This window comes from Corapipo altera, unplaced genomic scaffold, assembly GCF_003945725.1.
Source record: "Corapipo altera isolate COAL_440 unplaced genomic scaffold, ASM394572v1 205, whole genome shotgun sequence".
NCBI classification, from domain to species: Eukaryota; Metazoa; Chordata; class Aves; order Passeriformes; family Pipridae; genus Corapipo; species Corapipo altera.
The window spans coordinates 170,832-191,744 of NW_020885046.1; the positions used below are offsets into that span (position 1 = coordinate 170,832).

The 20,913-nt window shown below is 45.8% G+C and overlaps 1 protein-coding gene and 1 long non-coding RNA gene across 5 annotated transcripts; one reads left to right on the forward strand and one right to left on the reverse strand.

Moving 5' to 3' along the window:
• On the forward strand, positions 1-19,559 carry LOC113959535. The gene is made up of 3 exons (XR_003531844.1): positions 1-862; positions 13,184-13,263; positions 19,415-19,559. It is a non-coding gene; the product is annotated as an uncharacterized LOC113959535 (long non-coding RNA).
• MALT1 (MALT1 paracaspase) lies at positions 3,819-20,598 on the reverse strand. Of its 4 annotated transcripts, none has more exons than XM_027668600.1 (17): positions 20,415-20,598; positions 19,475-19,641; positions 19,074-19,195; positions 18,547-18,697; positions 18,241-18,419; positions 17,900-17,996; positions 17,489-17,521; positions 16,377-16,403; positions 15,787-15,819; positions 14,760-14,963; positions 11,831-12,008; positions 10,787-10,861; positions 10,250-10,377; positions 8,485-8,634; positions 7,595-7,752; positions 7,279-7,404; positions 3,819-6,565 (listed from the first exon to the last, which is right to left on the reverse strand). In XM_027668600.1, the coding sequence occupies exons 1-17, from the start codon at positions 20,564-20,566 to the stop codon at positions 6,098-6,100; spliced, it is 2,448 nt and encodes an 815-aa protein (XP_027524401.1). In that variant the 5' UTR covers positions 20,567-20,598; the 3' UTR covers positions 3,819-6,097. The 4 variants fall into 4 exon arrangements, with proteins under 4 accessions (XP_027524401.1, XP_027524400.1, XP_027524404.1 ...); XM_027668599.1 differs by having other exon boundaries at positions 15,787-15,822; XM_027668603.1 differs by lacking the exon at positions 17,489-17,521.
• Positions 20,599-20,913: the final 315 nt, after the last annotated feature.

Genomic DNA, 20,913 nt, shown 5'->3' on the forward strand with positions numbered 1-20,913 from the left:
CAAGAAGGGCCATGAAATTCAGCTTGCACAAGCTCATCCTGCAAGGGACTTGCAGAATTAAGCCACAATATTTATAGCACCCTATTTCTTCCCAGTTAACCAGGAAACTGATTTGATTAAAGTGAAAACCAAATTCTGTTTACTTACACTGCATTTCTGTGGTTGGCTTGCATAACAGCATAAAGAAGATGGCAGCTGTTACTACCACTCTGGTATTAATATCTGAACTGCTAATCGATTTCACAGTTTATACATGGCACAAAGGTCCTTGTGCATGCTGCCTTTCACACAGATTTATTTGTTTTCCTCCCAGCAAGGTGTCCTTGACATGGCAGAAAACGTCCGTCGCCCTTAGTATTTGATTTTTAAAATAAAATGAAGAGAATTTTAAGTATGATTTACAAGCAGTGCCAGGCTGATGGCTCTTCTCCAGTGGCTTTTTAATTCAAGCACACAAAGTAACAGGCAATTGCATAGTGAGTGTTCCTACAAGCATCACTTCTCTGCTGGGAGGCTTTGGGGGGTTTTTAGCAGGTTGACCTTACATCTTAGCTCTAGGTCTTAGACCCGAGGTCCTGTTCACTCCATCAGGCACTGTGCCACATAATCCTGGGAAGCTGTGGTGGAAGAAATTCTGTTTGTTTAGGTTATCCCGTTTTCTCCCTTGGCTTTGCAGTGACCGGGATCAAAGCCCCTGACACCACTGTCCTCGTGTGCAGTCCCTGTCCTGACCAGTGAAACCATCACCACTGAGTCCTTCCCCCTGGACTGCAGCTCTGAGATGGGACCTCCCGCTCACCTGCCCTGACGGAGCCGTGCACTCCCAAGTCCCACACCACGTATTTCATTCTCCAGGAAGCAGGTACATCTTGAACCCCCCCTTTTCTTTTTCCTGAAGAAATGTCTCCAGTGTAGCCCGCTGTTACTTCTCAGCAGTCAGCAAGGAGTGCTGCCAACTCAGAACACTTTCCCTTTGATGCTGTAGCGAATGCTGAACTTGTGTGCAATAATAACTTCTTAATTATTTAACTTCTAAGGATTTTAAGGCTCTTGAAATTCAGAACTCTAAACCATGGTGTATTCATCGTCAGCTTTCTGTACAGAGATCAGTTTTAAATGCATCACACAGAGCTACAAACAGAGCTTCTGCGCATTAAAGATGTGCTGGGGCCAAAGAAGACTTTGCAGGTGGACTGACACAATAAAAACCAAAGTTGATTTACATTTAGGGGTTTTTATGTCAGAATAAAGGCTGCCCTTTTTGTCCTTCCCCACTTCTAGGAAGGACAATAACAAAACAAAACAGTTCCTTCCTGGCTAGTGAAACACGCTTAGCTTAAGCAAGAAGTGTAACATACACATTCTGTATTTCAAACCCTGAATTCAGACTAATAACTTTACAGCTTCTGGCAAATACTTAATACTGCCTGTTCCTGCAGTTGCTTTTTAAGGTTTTCACCTTAAATGTTCTGGTAATATATGATCTACAAGAGCAGAGGCTTGCATTTGTTGTTTTAGAATACTTATGTTTTTCTTTCTATCACTGTTTAGAATGCAATGGTACTTCATATTTAAACATTCAATATTAAAAAACAGCTTACAACTAAACTTCCCGTTTTCAGATGCTCCTATGGCTAATCTCTATGTATTTTCTTGGAAAAAAAATAATTTCCTTTCCTGGTTATTAAAATAAACCTGCTATTATATTTTGGACTAAAACCTCTAGGATTGCTTTTGGAAGGATGAGATTTATTAAAAGAAAGGGATCTCACAGGAGATAACCAGTACTCCAGCCAGACCAGCAGCTCTGGGGGTGTGGGCAGGAGCTGCTGGGGGACAGCACCCCCCTGATGTGCCCAGCAGCACAGAGCAGCACAGCCCAAGGCCAGCCAAGACCTGGGTTTTCCCAGCCATCTCCTCCCGAGCTCAGTGCCCCACCCCTGTCACCGGCCAGTTACACAACCCAAGCACAGGCATATTTCCAACTGCAATGCTGATGGATTTTCCCATGAGCACCGCGGGCTTTTCCGCTCACCGGCACCTTCGAGTGCTGGGCCAGCAGCCCTCAGTCAGCTCAGTCAGGCATTAGCCACCTGCACGATTAACATCCCGTACCACAGCTCAGCAGCCTGGGACAGGGAAGAATGCCTGTTTTGTTCTCTTAGTGTGCCATATGTATGGGCCTTTTTCCTTCCTTCTGATATTTATTCAAGTATACGAGGATTATTTCTGAATTATTCATCATACAGTATCTGATTAGACTGTGGCAGTGCCGGCTCCCACTGCTTAATGAATGAGCCATTAGGCTTTTGCAGATGGTGCCATCAACAGCTCCTCTCGCTGTGTGTTCACCTGCATTTACACAGCAAAAGGAGAGTGCTGAACCTGAACAGGGTTCCTGGGGAGCTGGGCACTGGAGGAGCTGCCATGTGACACGAGGGCTGCTGCCCCTCCAGGAACAGACACCCAGGCACTCTGTACCAGCAGCAGCTGGGCTCGGACTTCTGCCTTCCCACAGCCCACCCATAAAATGGAATAATCACCTACTAAAATAAGGATAAAGGGGAATCCAAAACATCCAGGGCTGGACTCTGAGCAAGTCAGAGGAACACACTGAAAGCTGCTGGCAGCCAATTAAGAAACCTCTGCAGCCAGAAGCAGCTCAATTAAATGCAGCATTGTTTCCAGCAAGAGCCATTTTTCTGCTATCTTTCTTTACCTCAGCAAACACTGTCCTCATGGACAAGGGTGGCAGCAGCAACTGGCCTGGCAGTGGCTGCTGATTCCAAGCTGCCTGTGATGATCTTCCTACAATGGAAGCAAAGTTAAAATCAAGGCACCTTGCTGGTTTGTGGCCTGGGAGTCTTTCAAGCACTCAGACTTTCCATGCTGGTCCTTGGCATCTCCTGCTGGAGGAAGGACATCTGATTCATCCCCACCTACCGAAGATGAGTCAGGATTATACAAATTCCATTTAGTTTGTGTAACAACACTACTTCCCGTGTTGCAAACTTCCCTCTCTGCTGCCATAAAAGTCTCTACTGAACAAACCCCTAAAAGCACAATGATCAGCAAGAGATGCCCCCAGCTGAGGCTGGTGGCTGGCATGACCTGGTTTTTGGTCCTTCCCTGGGACAGACTGGGGCTATCACCACCATTGCCATTTCTTTCAAATTGCAAATACTGCTGCCTCTACAGTGATTCTTCCAACCAAACAGGATTTAATAACAACTGAGCTCACTATCAGCTGCAGCTTAAACAACAGCTTGTTGGCTGCTTCCCTCCACTGCCAACCTGATCCCAAGGTCTGCTGCAGGCAGTCCTCTAACTCAAGGTGAATCTCCAGTCCTTACCAGTTAACTAAATCAGTTCTGGGCTTTGGCATTACCCACTTCTGCACCCTCTGCCTGACATGACTTTGCCCATGTTAGCATGGTGAGAGAGAGGGAAGCTGCTCTGCTCCTTGCCCAGTGAGCGCTCTACTCCCTACAAAAGTGTTAAAAATACTCAACAACCTTGTTACCCCATAAACTGAGCGTGGTGGCCACCATTAGCCACTGGCAGGGCACCTGCTGCTGTCACTGGGGGCAGTGCTGGGGCTGCCTGCACCCGTTCCCCTGGTGAGGCTGTGCTGCTCACACTGCCTGGGGCAGCTCATCCACCCTTCCAGCCCTGGGGGATCTCTTCTCTTCGTCCCTTCACTCCCAAAGTTGTGCTCCCACACACCACCGTGCAAGAACTGGCTCAGCTTCAGACCAGGCAAAAATCTCCACCTTGTGCTGCATGCAAAGAATAACACAGGCTGCAAAGGCAACTGCTGAGCATCATCTCGCCACTCATGGTATTTTTTATTACTTAGAGCTGGCCAAAAATGTCCATCGTACATAATTAAACCCACAGCAGTTTTTGATACATCAGAATTCTAATTATACCTTTTGTACCTTATATACACACCATGGTTGGAACATCTTAGAGCTGGCAGGCAGATGGAGTTTAACAGGAACTATTCCATCAACAGATGCTACTACCGAGCTCTCTTTGCTCAGTCTGGGAATGAACTGAGGGGCAAGGCAAGAAAACATGTTTTCTTACAGAGCCACCATCTGCCAATCTGAGAAGCTGCTTTCATTAGTCTGTTCAGTAGGAAATCTTTGTGTTTGGGTTTACCCTTACATGAGATAGGAATGAACAAGGTGACATGGAGAATTCATCCAATGTAAGTATATTTAAAACCACGGTAGGGGAGACTGACGGGATGTCTGCCCCCTGGGACAGTGTCCCAGGAGTTTGTGTGTCTAACAATGACACTTCTGAGACATCATTAATCTCATTCTGTAGTCATCACTAAAATAGGCAAACAAACTGGATGGTGAGTGTGCATGAGATGAAAAGGAATTTTCAATGTATACAACTCTCTGCAAAGGTAACGAGTCCCACCTCTGATTTACGTGCTGGAATACAGTGAGTGTGCAAAGAGCTGCAGTTCTCTACCTGCCAGCACAGGTAAATGGCTTGGCATCAAACACAGCTATTTTCTGATTAAAATGAACCTGCTATTTCCACTAAAAGCAGAACTGATAATCTAAGGGTTGTTTCAAACAAAGTGTTCTCTTTGCAGCTGCAACCAGAGTGCAGCAGATTCTGCATATCCCTAAGGCAGGCGTGCAGCAAAACCTACAAAGCTTTGAGAATCTGCAAACCAATGTTTTATAGCAACTGTACTTTCTTAAAAGATTGTTATGCTTCCTACAGACAAAAAAAGATATCAGATTTGGTACATTCCCAATATTTCAAAGCAGTTCTCAAAAACTGCTGGACCAATCCTCAGCTGGTCCTGAGGGGCAGGTACCACGGATACTACTGGCACTCAGCAGAAGGGAAAAGAGAGGAAAAGAGCTGACAGGCACAGACAGGATGTGAACAGAGAAGAATCCTGGGACCACTTTAAACACCTACAGCACCGACAAACTGCCCATTTAGAGGGCACTAATCTGAGCACGTTGTGACTGAGGCTGCTCTAGGACTCCAGGCTGCCTGCTGGTAACCCACAGGAGAGACTGGTGCTGTCCTGCTATGCATGCTCAGCATCCCTCTGACAGGATGGCAGGAAGCTGGCTCAGGAAGCAGAACTAGCTCATGTACAGAGAGGTGAAATAAATCATAACCATCATGTTAAGGCATCAGAGAGCCCGGGAAGCATCTGAGAGCTGCTTGATCTTATGTGTAGTGAAGTCATTTGCATACCAGGTTGAAGGCTTTCCATCCCCGTTGCAGTGACTTGGGAACAGGCAGGCAGGTGCCAGCAGGGGCTGTGGGAAGGGCACAGGGAAGGTCCTGGCCGCTTCCCCCCGCATCCGCTGCAGATGTGGGTGTGGAGGCTGGTTGCTGTGGTAACACACACCCACAGGGATCCTGGGCTCGTGCTCACTGCATGCCAACAAGGATGGGAGAACACATTTTTTCTCATTAGCTCTTAAAATAAACCTGGAATGACTAAATTGCTGCAATGGTACCTTGGAAATTAATAACTGCCTAATTTCCACAACACGGAGGGGTCCTCACTGCATTCCTAGACTGCTGCAATTATTGAACTAAGAGGGTGATCAATCTTTTTTTTTAAAAAATAAACCCAACTCCCTCAAATTGCCAACCTGTCCTCCCCCACACCTGATACTTTAAACTGTCTCCAGTTCACTGCAAACACCTTGGTGCTCATAATGCTGCACTCTAAAAGCGAGCGGATCTTACTCCGCCCGAATTAAAATTCTGTGCAAGGCAGGAGTAATACTGAAACCATCAGCCCTGCAGCAGTCAGGAATTTATGTCAAGGTGAACATGGCCCAGAAACTTAATGTCTGTGAGCTGCCAAAGCTCCTAATTAGCTGACAGAATGAGGAGAAGTAGCTGATGCATGAACCAAAGCTGTAACTACAGAGACAGCAACAGCAGCCCTGAAATCTCCTAGTAGAGAGTCCTGCAGGGCAGATGCTCTTCTGGAGCCAAGGAGGCAGTTGCAGGACTCTCAGGATAACAGGTTATTTTTATTCAGGAGGCATCCTGCAGAGCTCTGTGGAGGTCTGTTGCAAACACATCCCAGCTACTGCTGTTCAGAGAAGCTGAGGCTGTCAGAGAGAAGGAATTGCAGTTCAACGGTATCATCAGTGGTCTCTACTGGTACATTACTCTTTTCCACAGTGGGTGAGTAATTCCATACTTCATGTCTTGAAGCCAATATCCTGGAAGTCCCATTGAAGGAACATGCCTCTGATTGTGTGATGCTGGCTGAGCAAGTACAGTTTGGATAGTAAACACCTGGACAGGAATTTGGTTGGCAGTGACTGGAGATGTAGTATTCAGCTGCCTCTCTAAGACTCGATTCCATTGAATTATGAAAAGGATAACCAGTCATGCAACAGGTATGGGGACAGTTTTTGGTTTTGAATCCATGATGAAGGCCTAATTTAGCAATAAGGGGCTTCCCAACATTAACTTCCTTTCTTTCATCCATTGTATCTTCTATTCCTGAATACTCATAGTGCAAGCAAACAGTGAAGATCAAGTGTTCCTGTAAAAGAGGAAAAGGTGGGGGAGAGAACAAGTTATACTTCCAGTCCAAATAAACACTGTAGGAAACCCTTTGAGAGGCCTGGCCTCCTGGAGAAGAGCAACCTTTTTAGGAGCTGAGGACACACACTGGGCAAGACTTGTTTACTGAGGACCTCTTTTGGTCAGTACTTGCTCACAGGACAGTCTGTAATTCTAGAAGCACTTATGTTACCTCAGCTGCCAAAAGCACTGAAGAAGAGATGGCAGGTGCTCATGACACAAAGATACAGAGAGACACTTCACAGTGCCCCAGTCTGCTGAAGGGAGAACCTTCCAAAAACTGCATGCCCAGGAGCACTGGCTGATGATACACAACACTTTCATCTCCTACTAATGACTCTGTAAGAGGCAGCTCTGCTTCAGGTCATGTTCTTTCTGAACTGCAGTGCAGAAGAACACCCTCAGAGTGTGCTACAGATCATCTTCACAAAAACAACCACCTTGGCCAAGAAAATACAGAGGGCCTTGCATACCGGTTTCAGGATTGCATATGCATCAGTTCCCTGGCTTTTACTTTTCAGCTACAGAATTAAAGTCACTAAACTGTGCTATTAGCCATTGGTTCCCTCCAAAGAACTTACTGTGCAGACAATACACAGATGCTTCAACAGAACTGCAAAGCAACATTAGTGTCAGTTATCTGAACTAACGTGAGGAATAATATATATTAACCTTTAGTTTTTGCAGTGAACTCAGCCTGGTGTAGAGGCAGTGTTTGGGTAGGTCCTTTGATACTAAATAGCTTCCAGTTTCCTCAGGAGTTCCTTTATTAGCCAATTTAGGATCCACATCCAGGTCCTGTTGCAAGAAAGAAACGAGAACTTAACTGAAGGTACAGAATTTGTAGATCATAAACCATCACTTATTTCAGTTTTAGAAGTTTCAACAGTTTGGACCCATTTTATTACAAAAGATGCGGTTTGACATGGATGGAACAGGAAATTTTCAACTTCAGTGGAGCGAGATGACACCAAGAGGAAGCACTTACGAGAGCGAAGTCTGTGACGTGGGCTCTGCAAGCGGCCATTTCGGGGGGGCTCTGCACTATCCTCGTGTAGATTATCAGGACATTGGAGAACTCAGCTGCAAACCCCAGCTGGATCTGAACACCACATTTAAAATCAAGGTACCTGCTTTCTGGGAGCTCTGCGAAGAACGCATCATTACAGTCTAAATATAACTCAGCACATGCATTTTGTATTTTTCTAAAATAGTTTCTGTGTTTTTTCAATCATTTAACAAACAAGAATTAAGGGTGTAATTTCACAAAGAAATACCTGCATCTGTGGAAGAGCTGTCTCAGAAATGCCACCCCGACCCTCTGCCCAATCTAACAAAGCAATCTGAAGATGTACCCCAACACCTTTAGGTAAATAAGGTGAAAGATCTTAAACTGCACTGCCCTTGTTAAAAGAAACCTAGAAAGCCTCCAACTCATTTCATCCTTATTTTACTTAGTTGTATACACTGAAAACTCCTTTTCATCTCATGCACACTTACCATCCAGTTTGCCTGCCTATTTTAGGCGATGACTTCAGAATGAGATTAATGATGTCTTAGAAGAAGTGTCATTGTTAGACACATGAACTACTGTCCCAGGGGGCAGACATCCTGTAAGTCTCCCCTACAGTGGTTTTAAATATACTTACTCTGGATGAATTCTCCATGTCACCTTGTTCATTCCTATCTCATGTAAGGGTAAACCCAAACACCAAGATTTCCTACTGAACAAACTAATGAAAATTCAGATATAAATCTGAATGTCTTCCATTTCCATTCAATACTACATGCTCTCACTTCTCCATTTCCATTCAATACTACATGCTCTCACTTCTCCACCATGGCAGCAGGATCATGTAAGAGCAGAGTGTCCCATACCATGAGCCTTGGCCCACTGCAGGTTCCGTGCCAGCGACTCTGCCGAGGCTGTGCTTTGCTGCACGGGGTCGGTCAGTGCCCTCCTCTCCGACAAGCTGCTGCGGATCTCCAGGGCTTGCCTGCCCTTGGTCAGGGGACACTTGCCCATATCTAAAAGTAAGGTGCATACAGGTTCTTTCAAAATCAATGCTGCTGCCATTCCAACTGAATTAAGTCCCTCGCTGCAGTGCTGTGTGGTTGCTGTGGTGATGCCAGTGCCAGCACATCCATCAAAAGCTGCAGTTTCACAAGTATGCCTTGCTCACCTCTTCCTTCCCTGAAGGCCAAGGTAGCATTCCTGCTGCTGCAGGGCCCTGAGGGTTCACATGGGGCCTGGCCAACACCCTCCCCTATTCCTCAAAGCCAGCTCAAGCAGTATCACAGCTCTGAGTGGGGAAGGGCCTAATTAGAGTGACTGATTTCAAGAATATGAATAATTCCAGTCAGAGATTTCTAAGGGACTAGGGGCAAGGGAAGTATTTTAAGCACTGATAAAGGGCCCAATATTGTTTATTTAACAGCATCACTAATGATCCATATGACAGGACAGAGTGCAAAGAGTGGTTAAAAACTGAGAGGAGTGACTGATATCCCACAGGACTGTGCTGCCCTTCCAAGGGCCCTGGACAGGCTGTGGAACTGGGCAGAGAGGAATCTCATGGAGTCCAACAGCAGGGAACAGCGAGTCCTGCACCCAGGCAGGAATGAAGCCCTGCATGGGTGCAGGAAGAGGCCTGGCTCCCTGGGACAGAGCTCTGCAGGGAAGCACCTCGGGGGCCTGGGGGCCACCAAGCTGAGCACAAGCCAGCACTGCACTCTGGTGGCAAAGGCAGCCAGCAGGAAGCACAGTGCCAGCAGGGCCTTTTCCATGGGGGCTATTTACATGGAACACTGGCAATGGGAGCACTCCTCTGGCACATTTACAAGTGTCTTCAATTCACCTGTGTGGTCCCTGACACTCAAGACCTGGGAATACTGACAGCAGTGCCTGTCACACTGCCCAACAGGTCAATCCTTCTCTCCATTCTTGAACAAAAGACAGACTGGGCAAAGCTCTGTGACCTGCAGCTGGTGAGAGACATCCCCTACAGAGCCAGTCTCACACTGGCTGATCTTGGCCAAAATGGCTGGCCTGTTCTTCTGTACCTGGGGCAGATGTTTGCACAGGAGCAGCACGTGTTCCCTCGACATTTTTCACTTTAGCACTTTTCCCATCAAATCTAAAATACAATTACTGAACCAGGCATTTGAAAGCAGTGCATTGCCCTATTTAATGCACTTAAGAGAACTTACTGTTCTCAATAGAGAACAAATCATTATCATCACTATAGCACTATGGGGCAGGTAGGACTCCATTAATCGTTTAAATGAACTTGCAAATGACTGGACTACCACAAGCAGTTGGAACCACAGGACAGAAGAGCATTTTTGTCAATGGACAATTCAAAGCTCCATGAGGAAAGATACTCAGAACAAATAAGGTTCACTAAAGTATAAAACTGCACACTGTTAAAGAAGCTCAGATCCCTTTATAACACCAAGAACGTTGTTAATGTGCTGCCCAGTAGCAGCTGCTTCTTGATAAAAGCTGCTATTTGATCAAAATGCAACAAGAAAGAGCTTTAAGTAGTGTAACACATTCACCATGGGAGGAAGAACATGTAAGCAAAGTTGTTTTCAGCAATGCAGGCTGAGGAGACTGTTAGTGCAGTAAGCTGGAGTTCACCTTCTGCAACCTCATCAAGCAGAACAGTGATCTTCTTGTCTTCTAACAAACGCTCCTTCAGGAACTTCATGAAGATGCCATTGGCCAACCCCGACTGCTGAATTTCAAAAGCTTCTGCTCCTTGGCACCTGTGAGATCACCAGCATCAGACAAGGAAAAAACACTGAAACATCTGCATGGTAAGGAGTAAAGTTGTGAAGGGGAAGGGGGGAAGGAATTTCCTACAATTTGAAAACCAGGTTGTGTCCAAGGCCAGCCTGCTCTTTGTGTTCCCTTGCAAGCAGCTCACGGAAGGTTTCCCTTCCAATGGCATCACACACCAGAGCTGTTTATCAGACTCCTTATATGAGGAGCTTCAATTTATCATTGCAGATTTTATGAAAGCTCTTGACTACTTCTATGCAGCAGCTTTTGCACTTAACTTGCAAACTGCCCGAGGTTACTGGTCCTTTAACACCACAGGACTGTTCTGGAAAAGGGCAGCTGTACAATTTCAGTGCTCACTTCTGTGGCACACAAGAAGAAAAATTTCCTTACGTTGCATATCCAAAAACAATATTGGCTGTAACCTTCAGAGCATCCAGGATAAGAACTGTGTCATCGTATTCATTTCTGCAACAAGTGGAAACACAAGAAAGTCAATAAAGGTAACACATTCAAAATACCAGAAAAGCAGAGCTCAGAACCAGGAATTTGTTTCACTCTTACAATTCTGGAATGAATCCTGACTGCTAAAAGACAAAACTCAGCACCATCATGTTATAGTAACTAGCAGAGTTGGTCTACAATCTCTGCAAAACCCATTTCTGATAACTGCCCACTTTAGGTTCTACCAAAAGCTATGATTTTTTTCTAACTTTCCCCCCCCCACGGTGTCTGCATAGTTAGCACAAGGCTTACGTGGATGGATTTTCTATTTGGATAGCAGATTGTGAACCTGAATTGGGTCACAGGCATTGCATTAGCACTGAAGTTTAGAGGCTCCACAGACACTAAGGCACCAGCATTTTTCTGTTATGAAACATTCCTGAGAGACCAATTGCCAGAAGTGCTGACTGAAGAGCTGATTTCAAGTGCAAGTTTAATTGGGCATCGTAGTTTCTCAACATGGGAAGAACACAGTACTTTGTTTAGAAAAACCCCATAAATCAGTCGGTTTTTAAGCTCTAAATAAAGATACAACATCCCCAGCATAAAAGCAAAATCCATGGCTCTGAAGAGTTCTAAAATAAGCACTTCACTTGAGCCCTTCTGCCAAATTAACATGCCTTTGATCACGGGGATTCTCCTTCCTCCTGTAATGAAGACGGATAATGGTGCAAGGGGAAAGGGTCATGTTTCTCCTTTAAGATGCCCAATTTCACTTTTATCAAATTAGACTATTGGTCTATAACTTTTAAGCAAAAACAAAAAAGAAGAAATAACTGTCGTTGGAATCAGGAGGCAGGTACCCACCCACGGGGACAGAAAGCCAACCTCACAGTCGGTTCCCCACACCGGAGTCATTATTCCCTCTCCTGTGAGGCAAAGCCATCCCCGAGCCCCCGCTGTCAGCTCTCCCCTGCCAAACAGAGGCGATACCTTTTCCGACACATGTCCAGCAGGAACACGTTGAGCCCCGTCTCCTTCTGCTGCATGCGCCGCAGGATGTCCTGCACGCACAGGCAGTTTGCTGACCGGTAGGGACTGGGAGCATCCACGGGAACCAGGAAACTGTTCCCGTAGTTTTCGTAGCCGTGACCAGCGTAGTACAACAGACCTGGGTTCAAAAGAGGTGTGACTGAGAGCACGGGGAGCACAGGGGAGCACTGCTGCACACCTTAGCGTGTCAAACCCCTCGTGCATGGCGGGACCGAGACCGTTCGAGCCACTCCAAGCTGGGTTTGTAATATCAATATGCTTTTGTTAACACAGGAAGGGAGGGGAGGCAGGGCCGAGCCACATTAACATCGACTCCACAACACACAGACACAATGAATTTAAAAAAAGGGAAATGTCACACATGCAATAGAATCAATCAGATATTTGCATCGAACACACCGAGTTAAATGCTCTTAAATGCTTTAAGTAGTTATGACCTCTAACAGAAATAGTCTCTTATGTATGATGTGTAACTCACAGATGGGAACAAGGAAATGTGCCAACTGTAAAACATCTTCTCCACGCGTGCAATTACAAAGCTCTGAGCAGCAGTAACTCTGCAGATTTTGTAGACAGAAAAAAACCCTGCTGAATAGTTTGGTAGGACTCCAGAGCACATCCCCATTACCAAACTACCAGGAGCTCATGTTCAGTTGATTGCAGCTACATCTCTTAGTTACAGACTGGGTTACTTCTGGGTCTACTAAACAAACAAATTCTTTGCATGCTTTCCTAGCCAGAAACGATTATCCTGCCATCATCTCCCTCGCTTGCCAGTACACAACAGTTTACAACATTTTAAGATTTAAAATCTTCAATAAAACATGAAATATTTTTGTAGGAAAAAAAACCCCAAACATGTCACGGAATTAAAGACAGCTTTTCTGAACCCTGAAAAAGGAAACTGCAAGCCAGGGCTTAGATTTTACTTATATGAATAAAGATGTCCAGTATTAGACATATCAATTTGCAGTAAGATTAGATGTTCTTAGAATTAATAACCTCCACTGCCAAAAAATGCAGTTAAGAGAAGCTTGTATGATTAAATTTGATTTTCCTGTTGCCTGTTCCCAGTGCTGGTTTTCCTTAATGATGCAAATTCCATCTTTTAAAATGACTTTTTATTTATCTATACAGAGCAGTCTACGGGCCAGCTCTGCAATATATATAGTATATAGTGTGCAGCTGAACAAAGTTAACAGAAATGTGACAATTTAGGCTGCCTGGAAATCTATCTGAGTGTACACTCTGTAAGTCATGGCACTGACTACACCCCTTTGCTATCCTTGGCAGATGCCTGTGCTGTGGCACCAGTACCTGCAGCACTGACTGTGCTGAGCTCAAGATCAGAAATACATCCGTGCATACCCGGGGTAAGTGGAGTAAACATGTTCAGAGGGGCTCAACAGAGACTAAGGCACAACAATTTTAAGTAGGCTCAAGTTCCTCAGAGACGTCAGCATTTAAGTGGTATCTGCCTCTTTCTCTCTCTTTTAAAAAGAAAGCAGCCTAAATATTTTTAGCCTTTCAAACATCCGGGTCTGTGCTTTTACCCCGTGTGGAATACAATGTTAATTGCACCCCACATTTAGAACAGCACAAACTAAGACATCAGAGGAGGCAATCATCATCACTTTGTTTACCACTCCTGCCCTTAAGGACCAGTATCTGAAATGCCACTTTCCTGGCAGTTGGCCAGAATTACACAACTTAGCAGGGATCAGGAGTACATGTAACAGGGACCAGACAGCGGCAGCCACTGTGCCTCTTCTATTTGAACCTATGCCCACTAGAAATGCTATAAATCATTACCTATTTGTGCACTGACAGCACCTTTTATTGGCTTTAAGCCGTTAATAGCCACTATGCAGAAAGGATAAAGTGACCATTTCAATTGAAGTAGTTATTGCCAAACACTACTGAAAAACTGCTCCGCTTACCTTTTATACCAAGTGGCTGGAAATGCACAACTGCAAAAATATGTTGTGTAAGAGCTTTCATGTGGTGCTGCTGAGAAACCCATTAAAGCCTTTCTGTGCTTTATTTTCTACATTCATGACAACAATTGCAGAAAAAAATTGAGAAGGTGCAAGAGTCCCAAATGTACCAGCCCATCTATTTCCCAGGGGGTAAAAAAGCAGACTGCTCTCAGAAAGCCTCGATACTCCTGCCAGGCTGAGGCTCCGTGTCAGGCAGCTTTTGGCTCAGACATAAATGCCCAAATGTCAGAGCAGCCAGTGCTGCTCAGGCAGAGCATCAGGTAACACATCTGTAAAAAAGTCATGATAGCAAATAATCTGACCTTGTGTTCCAAAAAAGGATCAAATCATGTTTTCGTGAATGGGCTTTACTACAGGAATTCTGCAATTTAAATAGGGACACTGGCAAAACTTTTTGTTCTCTGTTCTAAGTCATTTCTCAAGGAGTTTATACAACCTTAGCCTTTAGAAAAATGACAAAATAGTGGCAGTCAGCTGAAAACTCAAAGCCCACAGAAGAACTTTTCTTACACTCCCAACCAGATCATTCCTGACCTTTTCCATGCAAGACACGAAGGCTTTTGCTCTGTGCATCAATTCCACTGTGCCCTCCCCCAGAGCTTGCACTGCAGTTTTAGGGGTGGTTAAAGAAAAGAGTTCAAACCTTTGATCTGTTCTAAAAGTAAAGAAACAAAAACGTTTTAAGCCAAGTCAAAGGCTATGTTGGTGGGTGCTTTTCACTTACTCTTCCCATTCTGCACACATCCTATTTACCAGGAAGGCTGTTTGGCCATCACATGTAGAGAGCTGGCAGAGGTAAATACCAGCTGTTTGTGTACTTGATACATACCACACTGACCTACTTCAGAAGGGACTTTGACTGTTCTTACCATATACTCCTTTGTCCAGGAGAAGTAAAAATTCATCCACTGCGTTTCGCATCTCAGATTCAGTAAGGTCCAGTAAAGAAACGACTTTGAAATCCAGCTGCCTTAGCAAACTGGTCAATTCATACACATCTACCATGGGAGCCTTGAGCTGGGGATGATTCCAGTAGCTCATGTTTCCTATTAACAGAGCCACCTTGTCTGTGGCTGCCAAGACACAGGGAGAAAAAAAACACGTCACGTTTATATATTCCAGGGGTCAGTACCTTTAAAAGTAAGGTCTTCCAAAAAGTGTATCCAGGCACAATATTTCCAGGCACAATATTTGATGTGATTTCAAAAGCCATCCTACATCAATAATACAGCTCAACTCTCGTCTTACCTCAAAAAAACCCCAACGTTACCAGCATGAGGGGGAGCACCTAAACTCCCCCCCACACTGGTGAACCTGAAAGAGTGGAGAAGCTTGGACAGAGGCCAGCAGCCTTTCCACCTGGTTTAGCATTGACAGGACAACGTGCCTGCCCACAGTCAAGTCTCCAGTGCAAATGAAAGAATGTGATTCAAAGTCCCCAGCAACTGCTCCTCACAGTGCTCTCCATCTCCTTATGAGCTGCAGCCCAACAACACAGCATCCACCCCACGGGCACAGGGAGAGCTGAGCCTGCAGGGACAGCATTCCCTTGGCAGACAGGATACCAATCCTCTCTATCCCACCATCCCCACACCACTACCTCTAGCCATCCAAGTGTTTAAAGTGATGGAGCAACACACTGGCTAAGGCCCAGCCAGAGGAATCTGAAGCAGCAAACTGAAACAGAGGAGAAGCTGCAGACACTCCTCAGAGGCACTAAAAATACTGGTGCCCTCAGCACAGTTTACTCTTGAAAGGGCAGGCAAGCATTGTAAGGGACTGTACAAATGCCCACAGCTCTCTACATGCCCCCCAGGTCTCGCACTGGCAGTGTCAGAAGCAGTGAAATCTGTTTCCAAGATGGGAAATACACGTTCCAGTTACAAATCTACTCACCAACAGGTCTGTCACTCGACAGTTCTTGCGGGTCTGCTTGAAAGAGATGAAAAGAGCACTGTCAGTGGCTGCAGCTGGAGCTGCAACACCAGAAAATGCACTGCGTGCTCCCCACAGCTATCGTGTAGAGACACTGCTGTGCCTAACACCTTACTAATTTAGCACAAAAAAAGGGCTCTTTTTTGTTTTGGTGGCTTTGGAGGTGTTTTGCTGACGTTGTGTTGTTTACAGCCAGACACCTTACATCATCTGAGAAAGCAGCAATGTACTAAAACTGAGAGCCCAGAGAAACTACAGACAAGAAAGCAAAGATAATTCCCTTTGTCTAAGTGCATGTGCAGTGCAGTAAGACCAGCCTTGGGTGATTTTACAAAGATAATAGCACCCCTATAATTCACTATATGCTTCAAGTCAACCTTTTGGAACCAGGAAGCTGTGCTGCTCTTAACATGATACCTGCCCCTATTCAATTCCTAGTTACAGACACATGCAAATACTGTAAAGTATATATTGTAACCCAGCTAAGCTTCAGTGACTTGTAACATAAAAATGAGATGCAAAACTAAAGTTTTTCAAAACTTATCACTGACCTGATTCTTGAAGATCATTAAAATCTTCTGTGAAGAAACACACCAATAAGATCATCATTTAAACAATAAGCAAAAGCAACATTTTTATTAATAAAAATGTAAGTGTCATGCCACTAATAATCAAAGCTGAACACAGAAAACAAGCTACTTTTCTAAAATACTTTTGGCTTTGCATTTCTGCACATGTAATCTTTTATGTCTATTCCACACAGAGAAGAGAAGCTCCAGCAATGTATGAAGCCATGCTAGACCAGCATTAGAGTACAGGAGAGCTAAAAACCAAGGCAGGGACACTCACTACACTTCAATCCCACAGGCATGCAGGCAGCTTGAAGGAGCAAGGAACAAGGTGTCAGAATCACCCCTTTGAAGAGGATATGCTTGAAAGACTGCTGAAAAAGCAACATCCTGAGCAAGAAATCTTACTTTGGGAAGCCACATGTATTCAGAAAGACTTCAGACACAATTTTCAAATATTCTAAACTACCACAGGTTTCACCTCTTTATTCTGAGAGCACTGGAAACCACGGAAAAGAAAACCACCGTGTCTGAAGCCCCAGGGATGTCTCAGAGCAGGCCTGCTGTGAGCAGCCTTACACTGTTCTACGTGATCCCCTGATGGTGTTGCAGACTCTGAGGAGCTCAGCCATCAAGGGATGGTGCAAACAGCAAAGGTCATAATACACTTCTTCCTCCCCATGGCAGCAGTGCAGAGGAGAACAGAAATCATCCTCATGAGGATGCTGGAAACACCTCTTGCAGACAGAGTGCTGACACTGGAGCTCTCTAAGATTACCCAGGTTCCTAACACCTCCAGATTTTCTTGGATAGGATGTTGCCTCCCGAGCCCAGCCAAAAACCTCTCCAGATCTTTACATTCATTTGAATAGCATAGGAGAAAGCAGTCTGTTTTTTTTTCTCCTGTACTCTAGATCATGGCATCCAGGCAAAGAAGAGAAAAGCACATGCAAAAGGAACACTGCATCATGCATCAGTGCCTTAAACTGGACCGAAGATCTTAACCCACACATGCTTTTCAGCAACCCACCCGACAACCCATCCTCCCCTCACTGACTTTTTAAAATTGATTCACAACTAAAGGTTTACTTTACCTTCTGTGCATTCCACTGCCATTGCTTTCCTTCCTTGTGTTTTAGGGAGGGGGAAAATTGGAAGACAAGTGCTCTCAGTTATTAGTGTTAGCATATGAGGTGGGAGACAAAGGTCACTGTCAAGCTGCTCTGCAATCTGGCTCATTTTACAGAGGTACAAATCTGCACTGACCACTGTACAGCACTAATCACTGAAACCTGGGAGTACTACACTAGGATATTCCTCAGGTTAGGAAAGAACCTGTGAGGTACATACTAGTATTCCCAGATAGATCTGGAAGCTCTACAGAGATCTGCTCCTCTTCAGTTCCCTGAAAATACGTGCACACACACTGAAACATGTTCTATTCATTCATTCTGCTTGCAATGAACAACCTCACCTGTCATGTATCAAACAGAAAAACTCCTCACCTATAATGACTTCTACCTTCTTGCTGTCTTCACCCTCGTGGTCATTGAATACGTGACACCAGTATGTCCCTTGATGTTCCACGTCCACAGAAGTTACCTGGGCAAGTATCATCCCAGTCATCCCGACAGACCCCAAGACAACACCTGTATCAGGTATTCAAGCCTTGCATTTAAGCCCCCATGCAAGAAAAAGTAAAAACTAAAGAAGCACTTGGAGCAAGCACTTCTGTCAGAGGTTAATCAAGACTATGGAGAAATTCTTTTCTTCAAGAAGGCTTTCTGTGATAAGTTCAAGGTGGTTGCACATCGGCCCCCAAGGCTGGCCCACTGCAGTAACTTACTGTGTAGACATTTTTGCTCCCATTTGCCAAGGGAAATCCATTTCTGAACCACTGGTAATGAGGAATTGGGCTTCCAACAGCTCCACATTCTAGTACCAAAGCATCCCCCACTGTCAGGTTTTGTGGCTGAGGCTGAACACAAATGCACAATTTGTTTTGAGGCAAACCCACCAAGCTCCCTTAAAAGAAACAAAAAGGAAGAAAAAAGAAAGGGTGAGACAACAACCTAAGCACAGCTACAGAGGCCCAAGTTCCTCTAGGAAGCGGGAGGACAGAGTTTCAGAAGACAATGGTTCTGCCACTCACCATGAGATGTGCCCCGGAGCTCACAGACCTCCAGGCGTGCCCACCGACTGAACACGAAACAACAGTCACTGTTCACTCGACAGATGTAAAAGCCAGAATCCTTTACACTCACTGGATTCAAAACCAGCTCTGGAGAGTCACCATGGGGAACCTGAATCGCGGGTGAACCAAAAACACTGAAATTTAGATTGGTTTAATCTAAACCAGGATCAAGCACTACAATATTTATTTCCATGTCCATAAGACCAGCCTCAACTCCTTCACTTACTTGAAACTTATTGCTAAGCTGAGAGACAACTAAACTTACAGCTTCCTTTCTGTCCCATTCCAAAATTAGTCCCCAGGGATGAAGTGGTTTGAATATAAGGAATCACCACATCGTTATAGCAGATTCCTAGGGTCACTATCCAGCAATCTTCTCTCATTGTAAATAAGGGGAAGAGTCTTAGAAAGTAAAAGGTATCATCCAAAATCATTATCTATTATTTTCACTATCGCAAACACCTGCACTGTTTATCAGCTATTACCTCTTTTTCCTGCTTGAACCACTGGTAGTGCACAAATGGGTGTCCTGCTGCCCAGCAACACAGCTTGACCACCTGACCAGAGAGCACTGCTTGAGAGTCTGGCTGTACAACAATCTTTATACCTTCAAAACAGAATTTACACATAGCAAAGTTAGGAACAAATACAAGTCCACCCTGCATGTCCATGCAGCCAAGTTCAAGTCCACAACAACACTGTACAAAGGCTGTTTATCTACTTGGCTTACTTTTAATCTCAGAATCAGATGAGCCAATTACCTCGATAATCATATGGATACCAATTATCAGAATTCAAGCACTAAAGATGTTTTTAGCTACTGCAGAAAACAAGCTACTTGAGTGTTTCCAGTGTAAAACGCAGAAAGCACAGGCCCAGCACTGACCTGCATGGCCGAGACACTGGAGAGCCTCTGTGTGCTCCAGGGCCTGCAAGGACTCCACCAGCTCCACCACAGTGCACCCACGATCTCCCAGCAGCTTCAGGAGACTCCAGCTGGGACTGCCTTCTGGTTCCAGCACTTGGAGGGAACACTGCTCCAAATCCAAAGGGCTACGGAGGAACAAAAGAAGGACATGGCACAGACCACCTTCTTAACACGTTTTGCTCAGAAAGGAGCTGGGTTAACAATCAACTGTAGACAAACAAAAAGATTTAAAAAAATAGAGATAGGAAATTCCTTGCTGATTTGGACATATTTGCAGTATTTCCTTCAAGTTTCATGAGTTCAGAAATTATACAGTGACAGAAACTGGTATTAGTTACTTGTATGCTACAAGGTAAGAGATGCGTGTACCTCACAAGTCTAACCCAGTGTATTGAGAAACCTTCTAATTTTCACTTTTTAAGGTATCAGCAGAAAAGCTACTACAGCACCATTCATTTCCATGTGCCTAATTCAGAAGCAGTAAGAGCAACTCAGTGTCTAACTTCAAAGTGCAGGAAGACTCATTTTAGAGGAGTTTTTAAAACAGGCGAGTGCAGCCCAGCCAATCACACATCACTGCAGCGCAGTTAACTGCGTCTGAAGTTCTTAGGTTAAACTTTAGTGTGAAGTTTTCACGCACTTCCAACCACAGCAGATTCAAAGAACTCAGATGATAAGGACATGAAGACAGCTACAGAAAGGGAATGCAAGTTTACGTATCCCCACTAAAGAGATTCATCAACGTTTCTTTCATTAAGTCGCAGCGCCACGCCAACCTAGGGGCGAGATACCGTCACTTATCAAATGGACCTTCACAGTGTTTCACAGGAAAATACAAACATCCACCTCCTGGACCGCGCGGTGACACCGCGGGGCAGCGCTCCCCGCGCCCCCCTACCTCAGCCGCACCGTGCCTCGGCTCCCCGCTCGCTGCGCCAGCTCCCGCCAGCCCTTGCCGGGCGCCGCCCGGTCCAGCAGCTCGCTGAGCCTGCGGAGCAGCGGCTCGGCCAAGCGGCCGAGGGGCAGCGGCCCCGCCGCACCGCGATCCATCGCTGCCGGCAGCGCCACAGCGGCCCCGGAAGGAAGCGCGGGGCAACCGGGGGGGGGGCGCTGAGGGGAGCGGGGCTGAGGGGAGCGGGACAGGACGGGCGGGTCCGCTGAGGGGAGCGGGGCTGAGGGGAGCGGGACAGGACGGGCGGGGCTGAGGGGAGCGGGACAGCCGGAGCGGGGCGGGACGGGACGGGCGGGACCGGCTGAGGGGAGCGGGGCTGAGGGGAGCGGGACAGCCGGGGCGGGGCGGGACGGGACGGGCGGGACCGACTGAGGGGAGCGGGGCTGAGGGGAGCGGGACAGCCGGGGCGGGGCGGGACGGGCCGGGACGGGCGGGTCCGCTGAGG

Excerpts from the sequence above, each read along its gene's own strand:
- MALT1 (XM_027668599.1), bottom strand. The coding sequence starts at position 20,566 with ATGGATCGCGGTGCGGCGGGGCCGCTGCCCCTCGGCCGCTTGGCCGAG. Across the intron at positions 12,009-14,759 it reads CCTGGACAAAGGAGTATATG|GTCTGTTGTACTACGCTGGT; the intron begins GTAAGAACAGTC and ends TTTTGAACCCAG. Across the intron at positions 7,753-8,484 it reads GCAGTGGGCCAAGGCTCATG|AGCTCCCAGAAAGCAGGTAC; the intron begins GTATGGGACACT and ends CGTTCTTCGCAG.